The sequence below is a fragment of the Mus caroli genome, chromosome 16, assembly GCF_900094665.2.
Source record: "Mus caroli chromosome 16, CAROLI_EIJ_v1.1, whole genome shotgun sequence".
In the NCBI taxonomy this organism is placed as follows: domain Eukaryota; kingdom Metazoa; phylum Chordata; class Mammalia; order Rodentia; family Muridae; genus Mus; species Mus caroli.
The window spans coordinates 11,043,950-11,056,735 of record NC_034585.1 but is presented as its reverse complement, the minus strand read 5'-3'; the positions used below and the strand labels follow the sequence as shown (position 1 = coordinate 11,056,735).

General features: G+C 42.8%; 1 protein-coding gene across 1 annotated transcript in view; it reads right to left on the bottom strand.

Annotated features, from left to right (window-relative positions):
• The window catches only part of LOC110312009 (putative ankyrin repeat domain-containing protein 26-like protein), an 82,191-nt gene that overhangs the window by 41,046 nt on the left and 28,359 nt on the right, over positions 1-12,786 (bottom strand). Inside the window, exons 7-8 of the mRNA XM_021185572.1 lie at positions 11,792-11,853; positions 2,102-2,138 (exon numbers count right to left, since the gene is read on the bottom strand). Of these exons, the coding sequence (XP_021041231.1) occupies positions 2,102-2,138; positions 11,792-11,853 (99 nt within the window). The remainder of the gene's footprint in view (positions 1-2,101; positions 2,139-11,791; positions 11,854-12,786) is intronic.

Sequence of the window (12,786 nt, the reverse complement as noted above, 5' to 3'; positions counted from 1 at the left end):
TACAAAGTTTGGAGCAGAGCCTGAAGGAAAGACCATCCAGAGACTGCCCTACCTGGGGATCCCTCCCATATGCAACCACCAAACCCAGACACTATTGCATATGCCAGAAAGATTTTGCTGACAGGACCCTGACATAGCTCTCTCTTGTGAGGCTATGCCAATGCCTGGCAAATACAGAAGTGGATGATCCCAGTCATCTATTGGATGGAACACAGAGCCCCCAATGGAGGAGCTAGAGAAAGTACCCAAAGAGCTGAAGGGGTCTGCAACCCTATAGGAGGAAAAACAATATGAATTAACCACTACCCCCCAGGGCTGTGTCTCTAGTTGCATATGTAGCAGAGGATGGCCTAGTCGGCCATCAGTGGGAGGAGAGGCCCTTGGTATTGCGAAGATCATATGCCCCAGTACAGGGGGAATGCCAGGGCATTATTTGGGTTGGAGATTTACCGCAACAGGCAAATGGATGGAACTTGAAAACATCATCCTGAGTGAGGTAATCCAGTCACAAAAGAACACACAGGATATGTATTCACTGATAAGTGGATATTAGCCCAAAAGTTCAGAATATCCAAGATACAATTCACAGACCACATGAAGCTCAAGAAGAACAAAGACCAAAGTGTGGATGCTTCAGTGCTTCTTAGAAGGGGGCACAAAATGCTCACAGGAGGAGATACAGAGACAAAGTGTGGAGCAAAGAATGAAGGAAAGGTCATCCAGAGACTTCCCCACCTGGGGATCCATCCTATAATCAGCCACCAAACCTGGACACTATTGTGAATGCTGGGAAGTGCTTGCTGCTGGAAGCCTGATATAGCTGTCTCCTGAGAGTCTCTGTCAGAGCCTAACAAGTACATAAGTGAATGCTTGCAGCCAACCATTGGACTGAGAGTGGGGTCCCCAATGGAGGAGTTGAAGAAGGAACTGAAGGAACTGAGGGGGTTTGCAGCCCCATGGGGTGGGAGCAACAGTGTCAGCTGGCTAGATCTCCTGGAGCTCCTGGGGACTGGTCCACCAACCAAAGAGTACACATGGAGGGACTCATGGCTCTGGCCATATATGTGGCAGAGGATGACCTTGTTGGACATCAGTGAGAGGAGCAACCCTTGGGCCTGAGAGGGTTCAATGCCCCAGTGTAGGGGAATGCCAGGGCAGGAAGGCAGGAGTGGTTGGGTGGGTAGGGGAGCACCCTCATAGAGGAAGGGAATTGAGGGGGGAGGGAGATCTGGAAATGTAAATAAAGAAACACTGCAAAGAAAGAAACATTGGATAAAGAAAATATCCAATAAAAGGAAAAAGAGGAAATACAGGGACAAAAAGTGGAGCAGAGTCTGAAGGAAAGGCCAACCAGAGACTGCCCCACCTGGGGATTCATCCTACCTGCAGACACCAAACCCAGATACTATTGCAGATTCCAAGAAGTGCTTGCTGACAGGACCCTGATACAGCTGACTCCTGGGAGATTCTGCCAGATCCTGACCACTACAGATGCAGAGGCTCACAACCAAACATCAGACTAAGCACAAGGACCCCCAATAGAGGAATTAGGGAAAGGTCTAAAGCTGAAGGTGTCTTATCTGACATCAATGGGAGGGGAGGCCCTGGTCCTGTGAAGGTCTGGTGTCCCAGTGTAGAGAAATGCTAGTGAGGTTGGAGTAGGTAGGTGGGTGGGGGAGCACTCTCATAGAAGCAGGGTAATGGTGGGGGAGGAATCGGATAGGGGGTTTGCAGAGGGGAAACCAGGAAAGGGGTTAACATTTGGTATGTAAATAAATACATTTAAAATATTAATTAAAAATGTGTATGAATATGTAAGAAGAGTCAGTTTGGCATCAATGACTGTAAACAACACTAGAAGGCTCCTTTTCCAAAGCAAAGAGTTAGTACTTGGGAAACGATGGTTGAGTATATAACTCATGTTTATATAAAGCAAGTTTTCAGTCTAAAATCATATTCCATAACACTGTGTGTACTGTACTACACAACAACTATTAAGTATATAAAATAATATCTATCTCAGAACACACCCAACAAGAATTAGTTTCTTATCTTTAAATTTCCCTAATGTTAATATATTGTTAAATCTATTAAATCTTACCTGCAGAAAGGTTTTGGATCATTACTATAGTGCACTTCTAAAAATAAAGACAAAATGTGTTTTATTACAACTCTAAAAATATATCAAAATTATCAGACTCATTGTTAGTGTCAATTCCTTTGAGACAAATCTGGAAACTATTCTAGAGCAAATGTAGCCAATTAATTAATGGAGAGTTCTTCCATTTTCTCTATTTTTAAAATCAGAGAGCGATCTATCAAGCATTGATGTCTAAAACTAAACTCCCATAAACAACTGTGGTGATACTAACTAAGCACTCTCAGACAGAGAGAGTAGCAACATAACTGAAACAGGATCACAATTTGTGTAACAAAATTGGTTCTTGTATTTGTTAATTAACTCTGGGCCAATAGTACTAAAGAGAATTCTAGATTGGCTATTGTGGTACTCATCTTTAATCCCAACACTTGGAAGGCAGCAGAGGAAGGTGAGTCCTTAACAGAGAGAAATTATCACATACGGAAGAAGAAGAAACGATGAAGAAGAAGAAGAAGAAGAAGAAGAAGAAGAAGAAGAAGAAGAAGAAGAAGAAGAAGAAGAAGAAGAAGAAGAAGAAGAAGAAGAAGAAGAAGAAGAAGAAGAAGAAGAAGAAGAAGAGGAGGAGGAGGAGGAGGAGGAGGAAGAGGGGGAAGAGGAGGAAGAAGGAGGAGGGAGGAAGAAGGAGGAGGGAGGAAGAAGGAGGAGGGAGGAAGAAGGAGGAGGGAGGAAGGAGAGAAGAGAAGGAGGATGAGGAAGAAAGAAGAGGGCGGAGGAGAAAAAGATCTAAGACTGTATAATCTTTGTTTCTTTTAGGAAAAAAAAGAAGTTTGTTCAGCTTTGTAGTTCAAATTGCTCAGTTTAGAGTGCAAATCTGTAGCATAGGAAGGTGGATGTAAGGCAACTGTCCTTTGCATCATGTTAAAACATAGTAAACAGAAACAGAGCAGGGATCAAAACCTTTACAAAAAGCTAAAGAGACTAATGTACTGAATCTACTCATCCTCTTAGTTCCATCTGTTTCCAATCTTACATGCAGCTTAAAACACGCTCATGACAGTGTCCATTATCTCTCATGGAAAGAATTATGGGAAAGATTCCTCCCTTGGTAGTTACGTACCCTGAGCTGTATCTCAGCAAGGAAAGAGCAACAGAGAAGCAGCAGTGGGATGGAATAGCACATTCCATGGACCACTCTCTGACATGCAATCAAGTTACATGTTTACATAAATAAATTGTAAGTTCACTCAAGTTTCCACTGTACAACAGTGGTTTGTTTTTTCATAAATGAAAATGATTCCTGTTTTGTCTGGTTTCAAGAAAAACTCAGTGTACCTTCTCAGTATTCTCCATGACTCAAGAAGGGTTTATGTCCTACTAACAAATGGGTTGGAACTATAGCTCAGGGATAAACCTATGCTTATGGCAAGGGAGGCTTCAGTCAGTCCTCATCATCATCATAAATGCAAAGCAACAAAATTCATAGTAATGTCATATAAGAAAGTTAGCGTTTTTATCACACTCCTGACACTTTGCATCTTACAGCTTTGTAGCAGGAATGGCTGGGCCACCTCTATGCTAATGCCAGAGTCCAGTGCAGCTGCAAAGGCATCTCTGGCAGAAGGACCTAAATGAAGACTGCTTAAGAGACCAAGAATTGCAGATGCAGACAATGCCAGCCAATCAGGAACTGCTGTTTAGAAGAGGTGCTTTCTTGGGACCAATGGGGCATGGGTAGAGGGTATTAAAGAAACTTGCAGCAGTGTTCAGATGAGCATGTAGCAATGTTATGATGAGCTTACTGCAATGTGCTTCTTGTTCCTCACCTACTCCTGGAGTCTGTGTCATTGACTCTGCACCACCTCACCTCCAACCCCCAAGGGCACGTAGGGTAAGGCAAGGAGTAGTCCTCAGCACAGGCTGCATCTGTGAACTACAGTTTTGTGGCTGCTTGTGAACCTCCTTTCTGGGGGCTCAATTTTGCCTGTTGCTGCAAGGACCGTGCTCATGGTTTGACCTGATCTGCTCTGTGCCCCCTTCAGTTGCTTCTTCGGTGAGTGGCCTCTTAGAGTTTTCTGTTATAGGTCCCAAGAAGGTGAGCACATGGACCTCATTTCTATCTTCTTCGTCTTTTCTGTCTGTTTGTTCCGTGACTTTTGCTCACAGTTCAGTTCAAGGGTGAACATGAGGTGACCATCTTCTCATTGTTCTTTGTCTTTGGGTGAGCTTGCTACAGTGAGATTGTGGTGGCCATTTTTTTTTCTTCTTTGTATTTGTCTAGATAAGCATGTGGTAGCCATCTTTTTCTGTCTTCTTTGTCTTTGTCTGCTCATTTTCACTTTTGGTCTGCATTCATCCCTGTACCTATCATAGGGGCTGTTCTCTCAGGTAGTGGTACCAGGGATCGACTCCCAAATGCCTTTTCCATCCCAGAGACACTGTAGGCACAGGGTCTTTGAGATACACCTGAAGGAGTCCCCTGCTTAGCCTTGTCACCTCCTCTGTCATATTTGTCATATCTGTTCATGTTTGTTTTCTTTGCACTTGTCATCATGGGGTCCCTCCCCTCCACCATCAAGGAACCCCATATTAGGGCTCTGAAACCCTTCTGGTTACAGGTGGTCTCAAGGTTAAGACTCAGCCACTAACCAGACCAATTTTGGTAGGAGGCTGCTATTTTGGCCCCCTGGATATTGCTGAATAACATGTGGGACCCTGACCTCTGAATGCATGTTCTCTTCCTTGCTGGAAAGTACAAGGTACAGTCTAGGATTACCCTTCCCTTGTTCTTTGTCCCCATCTTCCTTGCAGTCATTGCCATTCTTAAGAATTCTTCCCCAGAAGATGTGGTGGCTTCCCACAATAAACACTGCCAGGATCAGGCTAATAGTTACCTTTTCATTACTGACCCTGTCCCACTTTCTCCAGGCAAACAGGTTGATTTTAGCAATGAGGATGGCAATGAGGATGAAAATGAGGGTGCCTCTGCTCTAGCCCTCTGGCCACTAGGCTCCAAGCCATCCTCTAGCCCTGCTGTCCCAGGTCCCTCACTCACTAGCCCTTCTGCTCCCACACCATCAGAGGTACCACCGGCTTAACCCTGGCATGATTTAGGGGGACTTTGCCTTCCATCAGGCACTCCTGCGGTGGTTGCTTCTGCAATGCCTGTCCCTTGTGCTGGACTGCCTCTTTCCTGGGGGTCCCATTCTCCTCGGGTGTATATTGAGGCTTTCCCTGTCAATCTTGGCCCTGATGCAAGGACTAGATCCTGGAATCCCACTCCTCTGGCAGACTTGGCACTAATCAGAAAAGCTGCAAACTATTCTGGCCCAGATTCCCCTTATTTTGAACAAGTACTGGAGCAATAGACAATGCACCTCTAGTCCTATTACAAATACTATAATCTTAAGGCAGTGCTCAACCCCACTGTGGTTTTTTTTTTTAAGATATTTTCTTTATTTACATTTCAAATGTTATCCCCTTTCCTAGTTTCTTCTCCGAAAATCCCCTATTCCCTCCTCCCTCCCCTTACTCCCCACCCCTCCCACTCCCATTCCTGGTCCTGGCATTCCCCTATACTGGGACGTAGAGCCTTCATAGGACCAAGGGCCGCTCCTCCCATTGATGACCAAGTAGGCAATCCTCTGCTACAAATACAGCTAGAGCCACAAGTTCCACCATGTGTTTTCTTTGATTGGTGCTATAGTTCCAAGGAGCTCTGGAGGTACTGATTAGTTCATATTGATGTTCCTCCTATGGGGCTTCAGACTCCTTCAGCTCCCTGGGTACTTTCTCTGGCTCCTTCATTGGGGACTTTGTGCTCTGTCCAATAAATGACTGTGAACATCCATTTCTGTATTTGCCAGGCACTGGCAGAGCCTCACAGGAAACAGCTATATCAGGCTCCTGTCAGCAGGCTCTTGTTGGCATCTGCCTAGTGTCTAAGTTTGGTGGTTGTTTGTGGGATAGATCCCCAAGGGGAGCAGTCTCTGGATGGTCCTTACTTCAGGCTCTACTCTGAACTTTGTCTCTGTAACAGCTCCCATGGGTATTTTGTTCCCCATTCTAAGAAGGAACAAAGTATCCACACTTTGGTTTTCCTTCTTCTTGAGTTTCATGTGTTTTGCAAATTGTATCTTGGATATTCTAAATTTCTGGGCTAATATCCACTTATCAGTGAGTGCACATGTGTGTTCTTTTCTGATTGGGTTACCTCACTCAGGATGATCCTCCAAATCCATCCATTTGCCTAAGAATTTCATAAATTCATTGTTTTTAATAGCTGAGTAGTACTCCATTGTGTAAATGTATCAAATTTCCGGTATCCATTATTCTGTTGAGGGACATCTGGGTTCTTTCCAGCTTCTGGCTATTATAAATAAGGCTGCTATGAACATAGTGGAGTACGTGTCCTTATTACACATTGGCACATCTTCTGGGTATATGCCCAGGAAGTAATTGCTGGATCTTCTGGTAGTACTATGTCCAATTTTCTGAGAACCTCCAGACTGATTTCCAGAGTGGAGTACAAGCTTGCAGTCCCACCAACAGTGGAGGAGTGTTCGTCTTTCTCCACATCCTCACCAGCATCTGCTGTCACCTGAATTTTTGCTCTTAGCCATTCTGACTGGTGTGAGGTGGAATCTCAGGGTTGTTTTGATTGCATTTCCCTGATGATTAACGATGTTGAACATTTTTTTCAGGTGCTTCTCAGTCATTCGGTACTCCTCAGTTGAAAATTCTTTGTTTAGCTCTGTACCCCATTTTTAAAAGGGTTATTTGATTTTCTAGAGTCCAGCTTCTTGAGTTCTTTATATATATTGAATATTAGTCCCCTATCAGATTTAGGATTGGTAAAGATCCTGTACTGGCTAGTTTTGTGTCAACTTGACACAGCTGGAGTTACCACAGAGAAAGGAGCTTCAGTTGAGGAAATGCCTCCATGAGATCCAGCTGTAAGGCATTTTCTCAATTAGTAATCAAGGGGTCCCACCTTGTGGGTGGGACCATCTCTGGGCTGGTAGTCTTGGTTCTATAAGAGAGCAGGCTGAGCAAGCCAGGNGAGGCAAGCCAGTAAAGAACATCCCTCCATGGCCTCTGCATCAGCTCCTGCTNNCTGACCTGNTTGAGTTCCAGTCCTGACTTCCTTTGGTGATGAACAGCAGCATGCAAGTGTAAGCCGAATAAACCCTTTCCTCCCCAACTTGTTTCTTGGTCATGATGTTTGTGCAGGAATAGAAACCCTGACTAAGACAGATCCTGTCCCAATCTGTTGGTGGCCTTCATGTCTTATTGACGGTATCTTTTGCCTTACAGAAGCTTTGCAATTTTATGAGGTCCCATTTGTCGATTCTCCATCTTACAGCACAAGCCATTGCTATTCTGTTCAGGAATTTTTCCCCTGTGCCCATATCTTCGAGGCTTTTCCCCACATTTTCCTCTATAAGTTTCAGCATCTCTGGTTTTATGTGGAGTTCCTTGATCAACTTAGACTTGAGCTGTGTACAAGGACATAGGAATGAATTAATTTGCATTCTTCTACATGATAACTGCTAGTTGAGCCAGCACCATTTGTTGAAAATGCTGTCTTTTTTCCACTGTATGGTTTTAGCTCCTTTGTCAAAGATCAAGTGACCATAGATGTGTGGGTTCATTTCTGGCTCTTCAATTCTATTCCATTGATCTACCTGCCTGTCACTGTACCAGTACCATGACGTTTTTATCGCAATTGCTCTGTAGTATAGCTTGAGGTCAGGCATGGTGATTCCACCAGAGGTTCTTTTATTGTTGAGAATAATTTTGCTATCCTAGGTTTTTTGTTATTCCAGATGAATTTGCAAATTGCCCTTTCTAACTCAGTGAAGAATTGAGTTGGAATTTTGATGGGGATTACATTGAATCTGTAGATTGCTTTCAGCAATATGGCTATTTTTACCATATTATTCCTGCCAATCCATGAGCATGGGAGACCTTTCCATCTTCTGAGATCTTCTTCAATTTCTTTCTTCAGAGGCTTGAAACTCTTATCATACAGATCTTTCACTTCCTTAGTTAGAGTCACACCAAGGTGTCTTATATTATTTGTGACTATTGTGAAGGGGGTTGCTTCCCTAATTTCTTTCTCAGCCTGTTTATTATCCTTTGTGTAGAGAAAGGTCACTAATTTGTTTGAGTTAATTTTATATCCATAGCACTGAAGCTGTTCATCATATTTAGGAGTTCTCTGGTGGAATTTTTAGGGTCACTCATATATACTATCATAACATCTGCAAATAGTAATATTTTTACTTCTTCCTTTCCAATTTTTATCCCCTGGATCTCCTTTTGTTGTCTAATTGCTCTGGCTAGGACTTCATGTACTCTATTGAATAGGTCCCCATTGTGTTTCTTAATTGGAGGTCTACATATCATAACTTGGTTGAAAATTAGGCTAGGATTAACCTTGAATATAACCTTAACTCTAGTTTTGACATGCTTACCAGCCACAAGACCAGGGGCAATGAAGGAGCCAGAAGATCAGGACTGAGAGACATAATGTACATACTGTATCTATTAATTTTTCTTCAGCCTAAGGGGGGGGGCTTATGAGCTCTGGGCTTTGGTGCCCTCTGCCCCCATTCTTTTGCCTGTGGCAGTTAATTCCCCAGCCTACCCTGTTCTTTTCTCTTCCAATGTGAATTTGAGTTTGCCCTTCATGGACTTAATCACTACTACAAGACAATTAGAAGGCACCTGGTCTACGGAGGATATTTTCTGCTTTACCACAAATGTCTCCTCCATTGGCCCTTGTATCCAGCTATGCAATATGACCATGGGGACCTTTCATGGTAATCTAACCTATGGCACCATGTTAGGCATGGAACTTCGTGTTCCCTTACAAATTACAAATCCCCAGAGGATCCCCCAAGCATATTATGTCCACCCCTGCTTCGTTACCCTGCTTCATTGTCCAAGGGTCCCTCAAATGCTCACTTTTTGGGACTTTCTATCTCTTGGGAGTACTGCCAGCCTGCACTAGGTGTAAAATTCTCTGGGGACTACCCAATATTGTCAACTATACTCACACTTGGTATGTGGAGGATTACCTCACATGATACTTGCAATATTACCTCCTGTGCTAACAGGGATCCCATTAGATTCTGATATGACCCCATTATGAGCAATTGGAATTTATGTGGCCCCTCTAACTGTCTTGTTTTATGCCCCCTTACTCTCCTAAACATGGCTGTCTCTTTAATGGGACGTATTTCCACTTAAACTGGTTGGTGAAAATGTGGACTGGGGCAACCCCCATGAATGTGACCATCAGCAGCCAGGTTGTGTCTGTCTGTGTCTGTCTCCCTTTTTCTTTCTGGTCACCAATACCTCAATTGTCAGAGATAGCCTTAACTGATTTAATGAGAAATATCTCCTGACTGCCTGTTGGATGGGGTATTCAACAATGGCTAATGAGGGAACCAGCCACCTTTTGGATGCTAATGGTCAATACCACCCACTTTCGTGCCATCACTCTGATGGCCCAGACTCATAACCCTTACACTATGAAAAGAATTTTTGGTATTACATCTGCCATCACTGTGGCCATCACTGTAGGCAATGCCAGGGCAACAACAGCTACTGTTGCCTTGACTCAGACAGCCACTTTGACAGACTATCAATGCTGTAGTCTGTAAGTCAGCTGAGGCACTACAGGCACAGGAGGTACTAAATCAACATCTTTAACAAGCCATCCACACTTTACAACAGATTGACTTACTGGTAGAAGAGTTGGCCCTTGTTAGGGACATGTCTCTATTGGCATGTAACCCCAGGTTTCACTCAATCTACCTAACCCATTACCAGGTGCATAATGCCACTGAAGCCCAACAACAGCTGGCTCAATATCTTGAAGGTAGCTGGTCAGACAAATTCCTTGACTATTCTGTGCTGCTAATGGAGAACTTACCCAGCCTCAATGTGACCAGGATATCTGTGCTCTACCTAGATGCCAGATTTTTGGAAAAAGTGGGACAATATTAAAAGGCTGTTTGACACCTCATTGATAGCATTTATGCTATGATGGGAGGAATTGTCATACTAATAATTATTTTGTTTAAGTGTTTCTCATAGCATATCTCCTGGCAGCATTTCATAAATAAGACTACCTTCCTGGTGCTGATGGCTCTCAAAAATCCTGATTGCAACCCCCCCCCCACCCTAAGGAAGTGATCAAAGCATGACTGGAAGAGATCCATGAGACTATCATGTAGGCTGTTCCTTATCTCCCCCTTGTATGGCATGCCTCCAGAGTGATATCTCTTTGAGAGCTGGTAGTCTATGGCAGGTAAGATCCAGGAAGACATAACAAACTAAGAAAGGCACAATCCAGTATACTGGGAATCCTCTGAGAAGGGATCAACAGTGTGAAGGCAATGGCACCTCAGCTCCCACTAGGCTGTCAAAATCTAAAAACCAGAGGGTAGAAATGTTGCTGGAATGGCGAAGCCACCTCTATGTAAATGCCAGGGGCCACACAACCGCAAAAGCATCTCCTGCAGGAGGACCTAATTGAGGACTGCCTGAAAGGCCAAGGATTGCTGATGCAGACAATGTCAGCTAATTAGGAACTGCTGTTTAGAAGAGATGCTTTCTTGGGACCAATGAGTCATGGGTAGAGGGTATTAAAGGAGCTTGCAGCAGTGTTCAGATGAGCTTGCTGAAGCATTTCTCCCCTGCTCCCAGAGTTTGTGACATTGACTCTGCACCAGCTCACCTCCAAGACACACACACATACACACACACACACACACACACACACACAAAGGGCAAGTAGGATCAGGCAGCGAGTAGTCCAGGGCACAGGCAACACAGCTTAAGGGAAGAATTTCATTTGGATTCATTACCCAGTCTGGTTACCAATAGTAAGTTAGGTATTATTAAAAGATACTGTGATGACAATTGATGAAAATATGAACTCTGCAGAGTGTCCCTTCCACTGTTACAGGAACTATTCAGACTCAGTGGATGTGCAGTTAATATTTTGAAATTCAGAATAATGCCATCTAAACTTCCCTTGTTGTGTCCACATTTTTTCTAGAAATTGTGCTTTACATCAAGTTAAACCATGTTTTATCATACCCTGATCTATTTAAGAAAAACTAAAGGGAAAAGTTCTAAAGGTACAGGAAAGGTACATGCCTGAAATGCCAACAAAGCCAATGTCAATCCCAACCAACCACTTCAAAAAACAAAAACACAAAAAAAAAAAAAAGTAAAAGAAGTAATTGAATATTACTCTTTACTTGTGATATAATTACAGTTTAATGACTTTGAACTATATACTCATATACAGTACAAAGTAGAATCCTTTGCCATAAAAACTAAAAGAAAATCAGCTTTGCCAAAAGTCCAATTTGCTACAATGTGACTACTGGGGTCCCCTGCCAGGTTTTTTTTCTTATTTAAATAAAGGCTGTACATATATGAGCATCAAAATCAAATATGCAACATTTTGGCAGTATGTTTTCATAGTTAAAAGTGCTTATAAATAATTAATTCTGACTTTTCAGAGTATTAGAAAAGACGTACTAAAACAAAAGAACTGCATTTATATTTGATTTACATAACTCCATTTGGTGCAGTAAATTTTTACTCATGTTTATTTTGTTTGGGGTAGGTAAGACCAAAAAGAGTAATTCATTATAAGAATCTTACCTTTATTGAACCTGATTTGCCTTTTAGTTCTTTCTTCTGGCTGTTTGAAAGAAGTTTCTCCACTGTGACACATGTTAAAAGCAATCATTATTTTACTCTCCATATGAAAAACATTTAGCAAGTGTTCTAAATTCTTCAATTTTGAGTCCTTATCTAATACAGGATCTCACTATGTAGCCCAGCTGACCTAAAATCCAGAATGTGAACCATGTTGCTGCCTTTTGCCTCCTGAGTTCTGGAATTAAAGGCATGGAAAAATACATGGCACAAACAAGTATGAATTCATTCTTCAAAAGTTAATTGTGATTGGTGACTGCTGTCTTTACCATCTTTCTTCATGTAGAATGATGAAAACTTAGTTCTTGATTAAAACAACAAAACTACACACATGCGCGCATACACACACTCACACAGAGGCACACACATGGAGAGAAGACAGTAATTTTCCATGTTTTCTTCTAATGGCTGTAGTAAACTTATATTTATGTATTCATAGTTTTAGTGCTTCTGTCTCATTCAGCTACCCATGTCTCTAGGCCATCAAGTCTGTCATGACACTTTGGAGGCATTCCTTTGAGTGTGGTGCTCTCTACTAAGAGGGGGGTTCTATATAATGCCACACCCACTCCAGTAGTGACTTGCATGACAGGCCCAAAAGCTTGGATGCAGTCCCGAGGTGAAAAGTTCACAGAAACTTAGTCTCCTGGAACCATGGCATCCTATAAAATAAATGCTCCAAATCTGTCCTTGCTTTAGTAGGTGAACAGATCTGTGTGCTTTCCTTCAATATTGTTTTATTATAAGTGCCTCTAAGGATTGATTTTGAAATATAGCTAAGCTGGGAAGTGGTTGTGCATGCCATTAGTCCCAGCACTTGGGAGGCAGAGACAGGTGGATTTCTGATTTCGAGGCCAGCCTGGTCTACAAAGTGAGTGCCAGGACAGCCAGGGCTACACAGAGAAACCCTATCTTGAAAAAAAGAAAAGAAAAGAAAA